The sequence below is a fragment of the Caretta caretta genome, chromosome 1, assembly GCF_965140235.1.
Source record: "Caretta caretta isolate rCarCar2 chromosome 1, rCarCar1.hap1, whole genome shotgun sequence".
In the NCBI taxonomy this organism is placed as follows: Eukaryota; Metazoa; Chordata; order Testudines; family Cheloniidae; genus Caretta; species Caretta caretta.
The window spans coordinates 27613095-27632729 of NC_134206.1; the positions used below are offsets into that span (position 1 = coordinate 27613095).

At 42.5% G+C, this 19635-nt stretch overlaps 1 protein-coding gene across 1 annotated transcript in view; it reads right to left on the reverse strand.

Annotated features, from left to right (window-relative positions):
* Window positions 1-19635, reverse strand: part of SLC36A4 (solute carrier family 36 member 4) — a 248388-nt gene that overhangs the window by 127189 nt on the left and 101564 nt on the right. Inside the window, exon 10 of the mRNA XM_048842769.2 lies at window positions 10129-10298. Coding sequence (XP_048698726.1) covers window positions 10129-10298 — 170 coding nt within the window. The remainder of the gene's footprint in view (window positions 1-10128; window positions 10299-19635) is intronic.

Consider the following 19635-nt stretch of genomic DNA (forward strand, 5'->3'; position numbering starts at 1 on the left):
CGGCTCATGGACCGTGCCACAAGAGCACTGCGCACGAAGGCCGCGATGCTCGGTGCAGAGTCGGACTGCTGCTCTGGTGCCAGAGTGAGTGCCAACTCCTTTAGAAGCGCTTTCAGATGGATATCGTACTCCTTCTTCATCCTAGGTTTAAAGGATTTGCAGATACGACACTTGTCACTTATGTGCCCTTCACCTAAGCACCTTAGGCAGCTGGTGTGTGGATCACTGACGGGCATAGGCCATTTGCAGCAATCGCAGGGCTTAAAGCATGCCCCGTCCCCCGGCTGAGTCCCATTTGGGACTAGCTAAAAGTTGAGAACTGCTACTAAGGGTAACTAAGAAACTACTAACTATATACAACTATATTACAGGTTTTCAAAGTTCACAAGAACAGAAAACAAAACAACGCTAGCCAAAGCAGCAGATGTTCCAGCACCATCACTGGCAGCAAGAAGGAACTGAGGTTGGGGGGAGCCGGCGGCGCCCCTTATACCATGCCATACGGGTGCCACTCCAGAGGGTGCCAGAGCCTGTCCCCTACGGATACTGCTGAGGGAAAAACTGCCGGCACTCATGCATATGGCGAGCCCACACACCTAATATGGAATGGACATGAGCAAGCACTTGAAGAAGAATCTTATCTTTCAACCTGCAATGAATGTTATACATTTCACAAACTAACGAGCATACCTGCTAAACTTATACTTAGGGCCCTACCAAATTCACGGTCCATTTTGGTCAATTTCATGGTCATAGGATTTTAAAAATAATAAATTTAATGATTTCCGTTATTTAAATCTGAAATTTCACAGTGTTGTAATTGTAGGGATCTTAACCCAAAAAGGAATTGTGAGGTGGCCACAAGGTTATTGGAGGGGGTGTTGTGGTGCTGCTACCCTAACTTCTGCAATGCTGTTGGCTGCAGCGCTGCCTTCAGAGCTGGGCAGCTGGAGAGCGGCGGCTGCTGGCCGGGAACCCAGCTCTGAAGGCAGAGCCACCACCAGCAGCACAGAAGTAAGGATGGCCTGGTATGGTATTGCCACCCTTACGTCTGCGCTGCTGCTGGCGGGTCGCTGCCTTCAGAGCTGGGCACCTGGCCAACAGCAGCTGTTCTCCGGCCACCCAGATCTGAAGGCAGCGCAGAAGCAAGGGTGGCAATACTGCGACTCCCCTACAATAAACTTGCGACCCCGCCCCTGCAACTCTTTTTTGGGTCAGGACCCTCAAAACCTGTATAGTATAGGGTACAAGCACACAAAAGACCAGATTTCATGGGGGAGACCAGACTTCATGGTCCATGATGCATTTTTCATGGCCGTGACTTTGGACTTATACTTATACTGTAAAAAGCATTTGTTATTTAAGGATTGACAACACTGTTTAAAGTAGAAATTTTGTATGTTTCTCTCTCTTGGTACTTTTGGCTTGTTATTCAAAAAAGTCTAAATGTACTGTCAATAGTCCTGCTCACTTTCTGATTTGTCTCTAATACTGTATGTTATAACTATGGAGTGACTCTGAAATTTAGTTTTAGTTTTACTTATCCAAAGTACACATATATTACAGCACTACAGCTCCCAAGGGCAACTACCAACAGCATCAAGGCAAGTCAGATTAATTAGTAATAATGAAACAGACATTTTGAACTATTCAAAATATTACAGGGAACTGACTAGCACTGAGTATCTGTGAAGTTACAAAGGTAAAGCAATTCCCATTGCCCCAATAACTAAATAACTATACAAATTAGAGAGGCCAACCTGCTACTTTTTCCATTCCAGATCTTATCTTCCTTTCCCATAAATAACTGGATGCCCTCTCTTATCCAGACAAAACTGATCATATTTGGTGTATGGCCCAAAATCCAGAAGAAGGATACAAGCAACCTTAATTCAACATTATATTTGCCATCTCTGGGAGCTTGATAAATACCTATGTCACATTGAGAATACATCCCTGTTTCTTAGATTAAATTTGAATTCTGAACTTTCTTATGGAGAATTAGAAGTATTCATGTCTGAGTCAAGTCTGAGTCACTAATATCTAACATGAAAAACACACAAATCTACAATGAAAAATCAATTATTATGGATACCACCAAATTATACTCCAGTTAAATCACGCATTTTGTTTATTTTATTGATTGGCAATTTATAAACATTTCTTGTGGTTATAAGTCACCTTGTTTAAATTTCCCATTACACTTCACGCACAAATTTCAAAGCCCACCTAAAAGTCGAATTAATTACTTAGTTTTTTACCTCTAAGGTGACTTTTCAATTTATTTCTCACATAATACTCTTCTTTAAGTACGACAAATTGTTACTCAAAAATACCACCTGTGATTAGTGCATCTGCCACATCTAAGAAAATGACTGCATCACTTAATGCTAAACACATGCATCAAGTCCTCTAAAGCAGTGGTTCTCAAACTAGGGCTGCCGCTTGTTCAGGGAAAGCCCCTGGCAGGCTGGGCCAGTTTGTTTACCTGCCGTGTCTGCAGGTTCGGCCGATCGCAGCTCCCACTGGCCATGGTTCGCTGCTCCAGGCCAATGGGGGCTGCAGGAAGGGCGACCAGCGCGGACCTGGAAAAGATACCATACATGGCAATACATACCAGAGTGCAAGGAACTAGAAATAGAGGGAGACCAAGGATGTGTTGGATAAACATGGTGAAGAATGATATAGAACAAAAAAGGTTTAAAGATGAAAGAAGCCATGAACCTGATACAAGAAAGAGGTAGAAAGACTTCATTTGGCCCTATCATCACTGTTGAGCTGACATATGGGAATCAGAATAGAAGACAACAACCTTTCATGTGCCAGTATTGACTAGTGGCCTGATTGTCAAAAGTGCTGAGCTCCGACAGTTCCTGTTGGTTTCAATGTAATAATGCTTCTGAAAGTCAGTGGCACAAGAACAGCACTACCAAAAAGGTTGAGGTTCAGAGAAATACTCCAGTGTCCAGTCCATGAATACCACAGTCTTTGTGCTTGGTGAATAAAGAAGCAGTAAGTGAACCACCCCGTGATACTATGGCAGCTTGTACTAACCAATCTGAAATGACTTTGGTAGAGGCTGTACATCCTGCTCTCCCAGGCAGGCAGAAGTCAGTCTGACAGAAGAGAAAGTAAATCTCAGCTGGAACAGTGGAGAGCAGAGGTCCTGAAAGAATAAAATGTTCACAGCCTAGGTGATGTTCACCATGTAACTGGTGTGACAAAGTTCCTCCTCTGGTGGGTCCTGCGCATTGGCGGATTTGCTTGCCTCAGAGGTTCACAGCAGCTCTCAGTTTGGCCACTTTCGTGGCTCAAATCTGCCATTCACTCAGTTAGCCTCATCACTGGCCAGTATGGGGAAAAGGAAAAAGAACAATCCCCACAATCTCTGCTGATCCACCTAGTGGATCGGGGAACAGGCCAGAGACCTTCCCCTCTGGTGGAACCCACAGTCCAGGTCAACTCCTCCGGTATCAAGTAGGGAGGATGGAGGGAACCCGGGCCTGCCCTCTACTCCAGGTTCCAGTCCAGGGCCCTGTGGATTGCAGCTGCCTACAGTGGCTCCTGTAACAGCTACGTGACAACTACAACTCCCTGGGCTACTTCCCCATGGCCTCCTCCCAACACCTTCTTTATTCTCACCACAGGACCTTCCTTCTGATGTCTGATAATGCTTGTACTTCTCAGTCTTCCAGTAGTATGCCTTCTCACTCTCAGCTTCTTGCGCCTCTTGCTCCCAGCTCCTCGCATGCACACCACAACCTGAAGTGAGCTCCTTTTTAAACCCAGGTGCCCTGATTAGCCTGCCTGTCTTAATTGATTCTAGCAGCTTCTTGATTGGCTGCAGGTGTTCTAATCAGCTTGTCTGCCTTGTTTCCAGAAAGTTCCTGATTGTTCTGGAACCTTCCCTATTACCTTACTCAGGGAAAAAGGACCTACTTAACCTGGGGCTAATATATCTGCCTTCTATCACTCTCCTATAGCAATCTGGCCTGACCCTGTCACACTGGTTAATCATAGAGAAGAACAATTTGTAAAAATTGCCAAGCTACTTGGGATCTTTGCATGAAAAGCTATATACACACTCACCTATCATAAATTATCAATGGGGTATCTATTGCAATAAAACATATGTTCTGCATCATCCTATGTTAATTAGTTTATGAGAATCCAATAAAACCTTACAAGACAATTAAAGAGGTGTTGTCAACTTAAATGTGGAGCCCAGTAATTTTTAAGGCATACCTTTTTAAGACCTAAAACCAATGGAAATATTTCCATAATTAAAAAATTCCACCCAAAGAAATATTTTAGAACAAATAAAAAATCCACTGTTGTATTTGAAATACAAACACTGCAACACTAAATATCTGAAAGAAAAAGTGAAAACTTTAATTTAAAACACATCTGTACTACCTAGAAGTATGTATGTATCAAATCATAGAATCATAGAAGATTAGGATCGGAAGAGACCTTAGGAGGTCATCTAGTCCAACCCCTTGCTCTAAGCAGGACCAACACCAACTAAATCATCCCAGCCAGGGCTTTGTCCAGTCAGGCCTTAAAAACCTTTAAGGATGGAGATTACACCACGTCCCTAAGTAACCCATTCCAGTGCTTCACCACCCTCCTAGTGAAATAGTTTTTCCTATTATCCAACCTAGACTTCCCCCACTGCAACTTGAGACCACTGCTCCTTGTTCTGTTATTTGCCACCACTGAGAACAGCCTAGCTCCACCCCCTTTCGAACCCCGCTTCAGGTAGTTGAAGGCTGCTATCAAATTCCCCCTCACTCTTCTCTTCTGAAGACTAAATAAGCCCAGTTCCCTCAGCCTTTCCTTGTAAGTCATGTGCCCCAGCCCCCTAATCATTTTCGTTGTCCTCCACTCTCTCCAATTTGTCCCCATTCTTTCTGTAGTGGGGTGCATAAAACTGGACGTAATACTCCAGATGTGGCCTCACCAATGCCAAATAGAGGGGAATAATCATGTCCCTCGATCTGCTGGCAATGCTCCTATTAATGCAGCCCAATATGCCATTAGCCTTCTTGGCAACAAGGGCACTCTACTGACTCATATCCAGCTTCTCGTCTAACCACATAATCATACATCTATAATACACGTCCCCTTCTCTTTGATATTTTATATCCACACTTGTCTGTCAGTCAAGTCCTTCACTCAGAATGTAAACTTCTTTGGGCATAGACCTCAGAACATGTGTTTTTTCTGCAAGGCATTAGTACCCTTGTGGAATAATAAAACAACAGCTTAATTGGTTTTGATTTGGGAAATCCAAAAAGTAAACCAACAACATAATGAAAAGTTAGATGAATTTGTCAAGTCCTCTCTCTTAATATCCTAATATGTTATTAGTAACAAACAATTGTTGTTTTTAGCATATGATTCTTAAGTTAGCAGAGCCCCTTTAATCAGTATACAATTTCTGAATAACCTGGACATTTCTGCATATTTTGTCACTGTTATCCTGCACGACGGATCAAAGCACATTTTTACTTTTAAAACCTGGTTTCAGAAAGATTGGTGAGAGCAAAGCAATGTTGAAATATTGAAATCAAGTCCTGATTACAACTAGTGCCTCGCAGAAGGACAAAACTAGAAGGAGGGTATAAACACAGAAGCAGTGATAACTATGGTAGCTAGTTATAAGGTGGTGTTAAAATTGGAACAGCAGTTTAAGTACATATACAGGTGCTACACTAAGGCCTGATCTACACATAAAACTTATAGCAGCACAATACATCAATCAGGGGTGTAAAAAACCATATCCATTAGTGACATAGCTACGCCAACAAAAAAAAAATGCAGACACAGGTATGCCGACAGAAGAAGGCTTCTTTCGGCAAAGCAAATATCATTCAGGGAGATGGTATTCTTCTAACAGCAGAACTCCTCCTTCTATCAGTGTATCCTGTGTCTGCACTAGGGGGCTATGTTGGTACAGCATAAACTCTGTAGAGTAGATACAGTCTAAGAGACAGCTCTGTAGAGTAGATATAGTCTAAAAGACAGGTTCCCTTCCCCAGAGAGCTTTCAACCTAATAAACCACAAGGAAAACAAATTTGGACAAACAATTCAGAAGAGGAAGGTATGGCAAGATCAAAAGTAAGGAAAGCAACAAAGCAAAAATTCTGAGAAGCACATTTTATTAGAGGATTTTAAACAGAACTGAGTGGACAGCTGGTGAGGAGGAATTGGGATACTGTTCCATACATAGCAGGCAGCACAGCAAAATGTGCAAAGCAAAGAGTGGGAGGAACTGATGAAGGTAGCAGTAATGAGAGAGTGCTGGAGGAGTGACAGGGCCATAATTTAAAGCTTTTGTGTAGGGAGAACATGGGCTGCTCAATGACTAAAGAAAGAAAGGAGGGGAAATTTATTGAAGAGAGGAGGTAACAAGACAAGAAATGGTAGGCTAAGGAGAGAAAAACAGGAAGATGAGAAATGGAGTTCAAGACAAAAAAGTGGGCAAATGTGTCCCAATTCCTTCATCTTTCCTTTTCTCCAAAACTATCTTTTGCTGAAGAAGAATTCTGAACCTAATCAAATTATGAGTGTGTCCCATGTCCCTTTCCATAAATATTTGCCAATATTTGATATGTGCTCTTTCTGGCAAGCTGTGTGGAAAATGCTGCAATCCCAAGTGACTCAGTAGTGAGTGGTGGTACTGCCCATATGATAGGCCAATATATATCACAACAGCCAAGAGAATAAGCCATCAAGTGCATTACATTTAATCAAGGACATTGCTACCAATCTCACTTTTATATTTTCAAGTGTTCCAGTACAACCCTGAGCCCTTCATCAGGTCCATTCTACAATCTCCCATCACTGGCAAATTTAGGCAGAAGCAAACAGCAACCTGGTCTCACTTTACAAGCTCTCACTCATTCTCTTTAAACTGTCTTTACACCACCACCCCACCCCAAAAGACATTTAGCATTCTCTCACTTGAAATCATTGAGAAAATGTTGATCTTGCTCTGAAATGAAGAACAAGATATTTAGTCTCAACAAAAACAGCCCTAAAACTCTGCAAAACCATAGTTCCATACAGCGAGCCAAGATGTTAAAAAACAACAACATGTAAATGTACCATGCCCCCTTCATCAGTGGCTTCTCCCTGCTCCCCCCTTACCTATCATCCAACTGATCCCCTATATAGGCCACTACTCCATTACCCCTCCAGTTCTCCCAAAGTCTCCCACCTCTGGACTCTTCCTATTTGGTGACTACAGGCCCTTCATTTTCCTTCCCACAGCGGCTCCCATTCCAGCTTCTTCAGCTGCTGCCCCCTTTCCCTTTTTCATCCCCTTTCTGGAGGCTGTTGCCCACTTTCTCCTTTCCCAGCTACTGAGTACCCAGTGGCATGAATTAGAGATAATGTAATAAAATTAAGGCAATAAAAACTGAGGCTAAATATCAAAGAAAGTTTTTGGACAGCAGGATGGATTAGACAATGGAGTCAGCTCCACAGGGAAGTGATGAAGAGACATGCAACATTTAAAATCAGTTTGCCACTGGCTTTTCTGGTCAGAGGCGCCCTAGAATGCATTGTGCATTTCTGGACTAGGAAGTCCCAAAATGTACTATGTTCAAAGAGTGGTCAATGCCCATCCTACACATCAGATTTAAGAAACAATTATGGTATGAGCATCAGGAAAGGGAGTAGAATGGGATGCGAGAATGTCACAGCATGACAGGAAGTAAGGGACCTCTTGGGGTTGAAAGAAATGAAGTTGGGACTGCAGCTAAGCCTATTGAAGCTCATGGAAAGAAATTCCACAGCAATGTGAACCTTGGAAAAGTTTGAGTGAGTTCAGTCAACATGGGAACAACTCAACTAGTCAATCACTGACCTTAAACTTAACGGAGTCACAATGCATGACCAACTTTGCTGAGAAAATAACAAACACTGCACAGTGCTACTGGAGATTTGCACTGCCACTAAATTGTTCAAAGGAAACCCTTCACATCTTGTTCCTTTATCTTATGCAAAGGTGAAGATTCTGTACCCGGAATACTATTTTCTGTTTTCGGGGTGCCAATAGCAAGTTAGGTGATATTAAACAAAACCAAAGGGCAATTTCCTCTCTTGCTTATTCAGATTATTTCCTTACCATCTGATATTGAGAGCCACCATTTGTTTTATTGGACTTGATTACAAAGAGTAATCATTTGTGTAACACTCTATACTAAAACCTGCCTGCATGTTGTATTTCCCATATACATTGTACATGAATTAGCCCATTCTGACTGACACAGGTACTAGACTCCACTTAACAACTTTTATGCATTTTAACTATACCTAGTGTAGTAGGAAGAGAGCCTGAGACATAAGCCCTTTCGTACATGTTTTGATCAAACCAACATGTACAAAATAATGGGTGATAACTAGCGACGTCAGGGGGCAGTAACTAACTATGTCATAGGGGCAGTACTAACTAGTTTGTATCAGGGTATAAATACATATCTCAGAGGGAGTATCTTTGTCTGGGCTAGGAAGGAATGGAAAGTCCCGCCGTTCACTGAGTTGGTCCATTGTTATGGGCGTAGATGTATTAGCCATCCGGTATAGTCTGCTGGATACTAGTACCGTGCTTCGTTGACAATAAACCTGGCTAGGTGCTTTTGTCCCTTAACGTATTTTGTGGTCACTGGGCTGTTCGCTCAAGATCTGTCATGCCAGCTGTCTGTGCAGAGATGGGGCGGCATGCAAAGGAAACACACACACGCAACCAAACATCTATCTACATCTAACCACACCTGGTCCAAAAATGATTTTCCCCCCATAAAAAATTTAGATTTTTTTTTTTTTGGTAGAAAAAATATCTGAATTTTTGGTTTTCAGCAACTGAAAAGTGCCAAAAATTCAGTTTTTGATTCTGACCAAAAAAATAAACCGAATTCATGAAAAAACATAAGAATGGCCATACTGGATCAGACCAACGGTCCATCTAGCCAAGAATCCTGTCTTTCAACAGGGGCTAGTGCTAGATGCTTTAGAGAGACTGAACAGAACAGAGCAATTATCGCGTGATCTATCCATTACAGTCCAGTTCCAGCTTTGCAGCAGAGATTTAGGAACACCAGAGCATGGGGTTGTGTCCCTGACAATCTTGGCTAATAGCTATTGATGAACCTATCCTCCATGAACTTATCTAATTCTTTTTTGAACCCAGTTATACTTTTGGCCTCCACAACACCCTATGACAATGAGTTCCACAGGTTGACCATGCATTTTGAAGGAAAATTTTCACTCTCTCTTCATTTTAACCCTTCCAGGCTATTTGCCATCTTCGGTGATGAATGTGGAAGGAGGAAATAGATTTTGCTAGACCCCCTTCATTGTCTTCACAACACCAGTTAGCTGGGCAGTCCCTCCCCCCCAGTATACAGAAACATTGATGGAAGCACCAATGCACTAGTGACTCCTACATATGGCATTTGAAGTGGAGAGGACGGAATGGAGTCTCAGATTTCAACTTCCAGAGGATGAGGGCAGGGCTGGCCAGCTAGAGAACTCTCTCTAGGCATTTCGCCCACTCAGGTGCAAAATAGCACTCCATGGGCTGGTAGTGCTCTTGGCCAAGCTGCATAGGTTCTGCTATGTATGTGTCTACAGAGCAGCAGGGTCAAGACTTGGTCCTCAGGATTTGGCAAGGTAGATGAATGATTTCTCTATGCAGAGCATCTACTGTTAAGTCACACACAAAAGAAGTGCATATAGGACAGCATGGATTTTGTTTAACTCTTTCATTAAATTAGAAACAAAATCTTTCATTGTAAGAAAACTGTTTCAAGTGTCTTCTGGTAGAACTAGCAGATTCACTGGCAAAAAAATATTTGCCTTGTCAGATTCTTGATCAATCCTACCAACAAAATACTGTTATAATAATATGAACCAAACATTACAGTGATCAAGTCACTGACTTGTTTATAGAAAAAAAAACCCAAAATACAGAGTCAGTGAATCATCATCTTAGATTTACCAATCCCTGCTCCCCCACAAAAAAAAAAAATATCTAAGGAGAAACATTCATTCTTTCAAGCACGTCTCAAAGAAACGTAACAGTGAGCATTATTATGAAGGTTGTATGGTGTACTTACAGGTTGAGCAGACCAAGAGTGTCCTGACCATAAATTCACAGAACAGCTTCCATTTTTGCTGCACTTTCGAGGTAATTGCTGGAATGATGATCTCTGCTGGAACGTAGTACTGAATTGAATAGGTCACAAAAATCCCAAAGGAATACAGAATTTTCACGGATTGATACAACCTGTTAAAAACATTTATACAAGAGTTGTGTCAGTTGCAAATATTTTGTAAAAAGCTAGTTTTCCGGAAGAAAAGGGGGATTGTTTCACATAATGAAATACTTGGGGAAGATTGCTATATATAAATAATTTTAAACATATGGTTTGATTGGATGTTTTATTCCTCTTTGCTCACCCTCCCTATGTTGCTTTTCTTCCTAGGCTCAGATCCTCTAGGAAGGGACTATGGCCCTAATCAGCAAAGCACATAAGTACATGAGTAACCCTATTGCCTTTAACAGGGACTAAGGCTATGTCTACACAAGAGAGTTTACAATGGCACAGCTGTACCGATGCAGCTGTGCTGCTGTAAGATCTCTCATGTAGCTTCTCTATGCTGATGGGAGAGAGCTCTCCCGTCAGCATAATTAAACCATTTCCAATGAGCGTCAGTAGCTCTGTTGGCGGGAGAAGCTGTGCACACTACCACTTATGCCGGTGAAACTTATGTCGCTCAGAGGTGTGTTTTTTCATAAGTAGTAGTATAGACAAACTCTAACTCATGTTCTCAAAGTTAAGCAATGCTTTAAGCCCCAATCCTGAAAACACGTATATACATTTGATTTTTCTCATACAAGTAGTCCCATTAGAGTCAAATACATCTTGCAATGCCAGACTTCAGTGGGGCAAAGATCTCACATGCCTGCACTCTGCATAGGGGTGAACATGTTTGTACAGTGTCAAACTGAAACAGTACCTCGACACGCTACTGCAATACAAACACTTAATAATAAAAATGGGATTTGAACACATGGTCTTAAATTTTTAAGAGTGAGTAGTAATTTTGGGTGCCTAACCTGACCTTAAAAGGGCCAGATTTTCAGAAAATGTTTACTCACCCTCTAAAAAAAATCAGCCCTTTTAAGGAGTCAAGTTGGACATCCAAAAATTGAGGCACAGTCACTGGTTACTTTTGAAAATTGAGGCTGTAGTTTTAGAATGACTTATTTCAGACATGATGCTTACATTATTAAGCCATTCCCTGTTGGTTATCTGAGCATTAAATGTGTTCTTATTGTTTAATGCTCTGCTTCATTGTGCTCTTTTTGAAGCACTGTGACACACAAAGTGAGCTTTATAAATCAATAATAATAAAGACGCTAATAATGATAAGAGTGAATAACAGGAAAAAAGCTGTGTGAAAAGACAAAGGGGGTTAGTAGGTCTCTTATTTACCATAGCAGGACATAGTGGGATACTCAAAGCACAACTAAAAGTACATCAGCATAAAGTCTTAGTGATATTCCCAGTAAGCAAACAAAAAAAGATATCTCTGTACTACAGTCACAGTTGCTATGAAATTTCACATTATGACTGCAATGCTAGGACACAGAGCCAAAGAACCAATAACCACTAATCAAATAATACACATAATGGAATCGAACTTTTACAAAAGAATGCTGTTAAAGAGGAACATGTTACAAGGCAGACAAATTGTCAGGGGAAAGAAGATTCAAACGTAAGCCTGGTCTACACCTTAAATTTAGGTCAACACAGCTACATCGCTCGGGATGTGAAAAATCCACATTCCGGAGCCAACTAGCTATGCCAACCTAACCCCCAGTATAGATGCAGCTAGGTCAACAGAAGAAGGCTTCCGTCCACCTAGCTTGAGGATATGGTGTTCCCACACCACTAGAAAAAAACGTTCCATCCACGTAGGCTGCGTCTGTGCCATGGGATTATCCTGTCATAGCTACAGCACTGTGACTGTGCCAGAATAGTCCCCATTGTGTAGATATAGCCACATTCTGCACATTGATAAACCTCTACGTAGGGCCAGGCAGCTCTGGGCATTTCAAAACCCAATGCAAACTGCCAGACACGGTCTTCCAAATTTCTCTGAACACACCTTGTAGTATTAAAATGCTATGCCATACTGGAAAAAAGGAAAATCATGGAGGAAGCAAGATTTAGTGTGGTCTTGGACACCATGTGAACTCCTGGAAAACTGTTTAGTCACCTTGGCATTGGAAGTTTGTGCCCTAGGGAAAACGACACATCGCCACAGACATCAGGCTAGATTCACTCCTATACCAAGGCACCACTTGGCACAGAATTGTGCTGCGGCATCAGCAAGTCACGTACACCTCCCTGATTCTCACTGCCAGACCCAGAACAACTTAGAACTGCAGCCCAGCAGCTCTACGTTGTGCCACTTTTGTGGGGTCTTTGATGAGCCCTATGCCAGTGGATGACTGGCCCAAAAAAGCAGACCTCCAACAACAGGAGATAAGAGATACAGGCACAGATGTGCCCAAAGAGAGTTCCTCTCTGATAAAGAATTCGCTGCTGAACAGCTGCATTATAGCCCCTTGTGCAACATTTAACCAGACTGAAAACCTGACCATCAGGACCTATGGGCAATGCCTAGTTAAAATACATCTCTGTTTTATTTGTAGGGGCTACTTTAGATTTTAGTGGCACACACAAAAAAAGAGATATCCAGAAGTAATTTTCCACAATAACACCATTTATATCTTCTGTAGCAACTGGGTAATAATGATTTCTTCCACATTACTATTGTCCTACTTTACATTAGCTGGCCAAACAACGTTAGGCAGATGAAGAGAGACTAAACTGTTTTTCCACTGAACGCATCCGATGAAGTGAGCTGTAGCTTACGAAAGCTTATGCTCAAATAAATTGGTTAGTCTCTAAGGTGCCACTAGTACTCCTTTTCTTTTTGCAAATACAGACTAATACGGCTGCTACTCTGAAACCTGTTTTTAAAAGGGATGCTATCATCTATATATCTTGTTGAGTTAAAAGATAAATTTATTGTAGTCTTAAATTTTATGACAGAGTTCCCTAGCAAAGAAAGAGAGGAGTCTAACCAATTACAGCAATGGGTACCACTGTGAGAATCTAGCTATATTAAAGGTGAAACTTTCTACATAGAAGAAGCAGTCAATGTACAAAACAAACAAGCTAAAAAAAAAACCTAGAAAAAAATTTTTCTCTCTAATTTCTTTCAACTATAATATTATTAGGTGTTACTTATAACCAAAGTATAGGTAAAAAAAATGTTCAAAGAGAAGTGTAATTAAGTTGACTGTGTCCTTTGAAACAATATGTGGTTCAATGGATCTTTTGTTCACAAAATATCCTCTACATCTCCAAATACACTAGTGACTTGGAATCTTTTGACTTTACAGCAGCTGCCCTTGCAGATTAACAAAAATATACCAACAATCCTCTCTTGTTTCATAGTAAAGGAAAATATAAGAACATAACAACAGCCATATTGGGTCAGACCAATGGGCCACCTAGCCCTGGTCTACACTAGGACTTTAGGTTGAATTTAGCAGCGTTAAATCGATGTAAACCTGCACCTGTCCAACCGATGAAGCCCTTTTTTTCGACTTAAAGGGCTCTTAAAATCCATTTCCTTACTCCTCCCCTGACAAGTGGATTAGCGCTTAAATCGGCCTTGCCGGGTCGAATTTGGGGTACTGTGGACACAATTCGACGGTACTGGCCTCTGGGAGCTATCCCAGAGTGCTCCATTGTGATCGCTCTGAACAGCACTCTCAACTCAGATGCACTGGCCAAGTAGACAGGAAAAGAACCACGAACTTTTGAATCTCATTTCCTCAAGAAAAAAGGCACAAAACGATTGTCTGCTGCCGCTTTCACGGAGGGAGGGAGGAAACGGCGGCCTGACAATATGTACCCAGAACCACCCGCGACAATGTTTTAGCCCCATCAGGCATTGGGATCTCAACCCAGAATTCCAGTGGGCAGTGGAGACTGTGGGAACTGTGGGATAGCTACCCACAGTGCAACACTCCGGAAGTCCACGCTAGCCTCAGTACTGTGGAAGCACTCTATCATATCCCTCTTCTCTTAGTTGCCTCTCTTCTAAGATGAACTGCCTATTTAACCTCTACTTGTATGGAAGCTGTTCTGTACCCCTAATAATTTTGTTGTCCTTCTCTGTACTTCTTCCGATTCGAATATATCTTTTTTGAGATGGGACAACCAGAACTGCACTGGACTTGTATAGTGGCATTATGATATTCTCTTGTCTTATTATCTATCCCTTTCCTAATGGTTCCTAACATTCTGTTAGCTTTTTTTGACTGCCGCTGCACATTGAGTGGATGTTTTCAGACAACTATCCATGAGTCTAAGTTCTCTTTCTTGAGTAGTAACAGCTAATTTAGACCCCATCATTTTGTAGGTATAGTTGGGATTATTTTTTCCAGTGTGCATTACTTTGCATTTATTAACACTGAATTTAATCTGACATTTGTTGCCCAATCATCCAGTTTTGTGAGATCCCTGTTACCTCTGTTTCCCTAGAAACCAACCCAGGGTTACACTTACATTGTTTTTATTAAATGCCGCTGTTGGATCAAACAGAAAAGGGATGGGGCTTATTCATGCACACACACGTTCATACCCTCATGCACTTACATACTGGTGGAGAGTTACTGGAGACAGCAGAGGAAGCCGAGAAGCCGAAGCATAGTAGATCTGGTGTGTCCGCCTGCAGTCATGGATCCGGGCAGGCGAGCAGGTCAAGAAGCAGGGGGCTTGTGTGCATGCCTTCTTCCTTTTATTGGAACTGAGCGGCTCCTGTCACATACACTGAGTTTCCCTTCTGTGTCCGTCACCGAGAAGCATTCCCAGGCTTCGCTCCTTTCATGCAAACCAGGTTCTTCTTTTCTTTACAGCACCCCATGATGGCCTTCTTAGGGCAGATTACATCAGACACACCTGGCTCCTGGCTCCAGGCTTTATTCTGCTTGCAGTTCCTCTCTGCCAAGTCCCACATACACTCCCTTGTTCACACTCCCTTATCTTCCACACACACTCCCTTGTTCACACTCTCTCTGATTGCGAGATGGGGTATTGCAAAGCTTGGAGGTTTATACAAGTGGTAACTGAAAAGGTTACAAAGCTTGCAAGAGTTAGAAAGCTTAAAAGGAACAATAACTAAAGTTACAAAGTTTGCAAAAGGTTACAGAATTTAATGATCATACTAGCAATGACTGAAAAGTTACAAACCTTACAATCGCATTCTGCTGGACCGAGCGGAGGCTTTACATAACAATCCTCGGTAACTCTTTGCCTTGAGGGTTGTACTTAACAATCAAGTAATTTTGTATCATCTGCAAACTTTGCTATCTCACTGTTTACCCCTTTTTTCAAATCATTTATGAATATGTTAAACAGCACTGGTCCCAGTATAGATCCTTGGGGGAGCCCATTATTTACCTCTCTTTCCAGTGAATAGTATATACCAAGGAGAAACTATCACATGAAAAAAAATGCACAAAATCAAGAGGAAAGTTCACTTCTGACCACATGTAAACTTTATCTCAGTTTCAGGCAGAGGTGAAAGTAAGCCGGTATGATCCGGTACGGTGTACCGGCAAGAGCCAGTATGCCATGCTGGACCGGACCGGCTTCCCCAGGCTGGCGCTTTAAAGGGCCCCAGGCTCCACACAGCAGCCGGAGCCCCGGGCCCTTTAAAGCGACGCCTGAGCCCCGCTGCTGGAGCCCCCGGGGTAGCGGGAGCTGGGCTCCGGCTGCTGCGGGGAGCCCCAGGCCCTTTAAAACACACCGCCAAGCCCTTCTGACAGAGCCCCGGGGTAGCAGCGGCAGCTGGGCTCCGGCCGCGCTTTAAAGGGCCCGGGGCTCCGGCTGCTGCGAGCCCTGGGCTAGTGCTGGCAGTACTCCGGTGCTGATTTAAGGGGCCAGGGGCTCCGGCCGCTGTGGGGAGCCCCACACCCTTTAAAGCACCCCCCCCCGCACCTCCAGGGCTCCCCGCAGTGGCCAGAGCCCCCGGGCCCTTTAAAGCACCCCCCAAGCCCTGCTGCCGGAGCCCCGGGGTAGCGGCAGCTGGGCTCCGGCGGTGATTTAAAGGACCCAGAGCTCTGCTGCGGTAGCTGGAGCCCTCGGGTCTTTAAATCTTGATTTAAAGGGCCCGGGTATTTAAAGGCCCCACCTCTTCCAGTCGAGGCCACACCCCCTGCTCAGGACTCCAGAGTACCGGTTAGTCCTTTAAGTTACTTTCACCCCTGGTCTCAGGTATTATAAAAGAAAGCCGTGTGTTTCAGATTTCCAAAGGAGCAGGATCTTCAAAAGTGCCTACGAGATGATTAGGAGCCCAACTTTCATTTACTTTCCAAGAGATTTGGACATCTTACTCCCTTAGGCACTTTCGAAAAAATCTCACCCTAGTTGGACAATTTGTATGCCCCCCACTTAGTCTGATGAAATTTTAGATTAATGAAATATGGTTTTAACCAAATAATTTCTTGATTATGCTCTGTGCTCAATTACTTTCATGAAGCTGTTACTATAGTTGATTTTTTTAAAAAAAGGATTTCAGGGCACAATTTAAGGAGTTCTTCCCTGCATCTCCAAACGGCTGTAAGCACTGGCTGAGTGAGAAGCTCTCAAAAGTTCTAGAATTTAGGGACATTTATTGACTATAGATTTCTAATAAATCAGGAGGGTCTGTAATGAAGAATAAGATCACAAATATGTAATATATGTTTAATTAGGCACTGCAGTTTCATACATTTTATCAAGAATTAGACAAAAACAGACATTTTGCAGAATGTTAATCTTCAAAATTAGCTGAGCCTTTTTGGTACTTTGTTCAATAGCTAGTTTTCAGTTCTTATTAATATAGAGCCATTTCACATATTTGATTGCTTAATATCAAATAGATCTTAGAATTTTGACTGACTGCCAAAGGAGTGGCTGTATTTAATATTTTTGAAGCCTACACAACAGTCTTCCTTCTTTCTCCTGTAAATTACTCAGTTCTGGTAAACATGAAAGTTGTACAAAATTAACTGAACTTGTTTAGAAATCAATTTATTGTTTCTGCACTGATTTATCTTAATAGCTTTCTTGAGTAGACGAGACCATAAAGCAAGAAATTTACAGTAGACAAAGGTGGCTTTGAAAATCCATAGTAAGTGAAAATTAAAGTTTAATTTTATTAAGGAAGCTAATAAAAAAGAGTAAACAAAGGCTACTGTACTGCAGAATTTCTATGTTCTTTGCGACGAGGACTATGTCTAGGTAAGTGGTGGTAGGTACAGTGCTGTTTCTAACACAATGGAGCTCAGATCTGATTGCTGCCACCATGTACTATAGTACTGTAGATGATCATTAATTAACAGCAACAGATATATAATATTTGTATAAAATATGTCCCTAAGCAGCCAATCTGCAGAATGCTCCAATACTAAACACTCAGGAAAAAAATCCAATAAAGCACTGAATTGTTCTTAGCTTTTCCATAGTTTGTTAGTGAAGGGACCACTGTGATCTTGTAAGCTGAGCTCCAGTATAACACAGGCCATAAAACTTCCCTAAATTAATGCCTCTTAGAACTACAGCATCTCTTTTAGAAAAAACATCAATTTTTTATTTCAAAAATTTGCCAGTAATGAGGAATCCACCACAATGGTAATTTGTACCAATGGTTAATCACCCTCACTGCTAAAAATCTGCCCTCATTTTCAGTATGAATTTGTCTAGCTTCAACTGCAGCTATTGGATCTTGTTATACCTTTGTCTGTTAGATTGAAGAGCTTTTCTTTAGTCTTCAGGGCAGAGCCTGCAGCCTCTGTGTTTGGTAAGCACCTAGCTCATGGCAGGAAATACACATTCTAATTTATCATAATTATACTCTACAAAGAGCTGATGCAAATAATCTTTTTATTACTATTAAACATTTTTATCGCAGCAACACCTCAAGGCCACAACTAGGTTGGGTCCCATTGTGCTAGGCACTGTACACAGACATAATAAATGATAGTCCATGCCCCAAAGAACTTACAACCTGAAAGACAAGACATACTGGGTGGATGAATCAACCAAATGGGCCTGGAGAGACAGAGTACAAAACACATGTAATAAGACATGGACAGTGCTTAGTCAGTCTGTGGTAACTCTACAGCTGCCTACCTGTAATCAGGCTGCACTTAGAAGAGGTGACTTTTGAGGAGAGATTTGGAGGAGGAGGAGGTGGTGGCTTTATGGATTTTTCCTTGGAGCTTTTTCTATTCATAAGGAGCAGAATGAGAGAAACTACAAAAGTGCTTGTCGGAGAAATGGGTGATCAGGGCTGGCATAATTGGTGGAGCAAAGACAGGAGTTAACTTTATGCTACCAGTCAAGGTGGGGATGAATTGTGGAAGGCTTTGAATATAAGGACAAGAAGTTTTTTTTAGTTTCAAAAACCATAGCTGAATTGCAGAGGCATTAACAGAACTGTTTCCATCTATAGACTGATGATTTGTGATATTCACTCAAACCATATATCATGTATCTGTATTTCAAATATTTTACTTTGGTGTCACCCCCAATTAGCCGTTCAGGTACAACACTGAAAAAGCCAGACAGGGCTAATGGCCCATCAGCAAAGACAACGGACTGTAAAAGAGCTTAATCTTCCTGTGGACGCTCCAGACAGCCTATGAGTAATGGCTGCCTCAGCCCTGCAGAGACACAGGTCCGAGTCACCTGGTACTGTATCCCACCCCTTGGAATGCCAGTGCTCTTCCACTGGGAGACAAAGGGTTCCCGCCATACACAAGAGGTATATAAGGCAGGGGAGTGATATCATCATGATTCTCCTCTGCCTCCCCACCCAAAGAGACACTGAAAAACACCTGGAAGCAAGAACTGAACGGGGGGGAGAAGAGTTGAGCCCAAGCTGGAAGGGTGTCTAGCTTGAGAGTAATACCCAACTGCGAACCGACGTGGTAGTCACCGACGAGGCCCAGAAAAAGATCATCCTCGTCGACATCACGGTCTCCTTCAAGAACAGATCCCCGGCCTTCCGAGAAGCCAAAGCTCGGAAGCTAGAAAAATACGCCCCTCTGGCCCACACCCTGAGAGCAAAGGGCTACGAGGTGCAGATGGATGCCCTGATCGTCGGAGCCCTGGGCGCTTGGGACCCCTGTGGAATCGGTCGACGCTACGCACGGCTCATGCGGCGCCTCATGGTCTCGGACACCATCCGATGGTCCAGGGACATCTACATCGAACACATCACCGGCCACCGACAGTACCAGAAGGTGTGAGCCGGTACGATATCGTGCATCCACTATGGGAAAGGGTCTGAGAGGCTTTTTTATTGGACCATATGAACTGGAACCATAAACTCAATGAACATTAAATCCCACCAAATGAGGGTAGATTCATCCCCATTATCGTAGCCGCTCATTATACTCCACACCTGAACATAGCCATTATATGGACAACATACCCCCACATCTCAATGTCTGTACTTTGACCGGTTAAACTTTTACCCCCAATCAG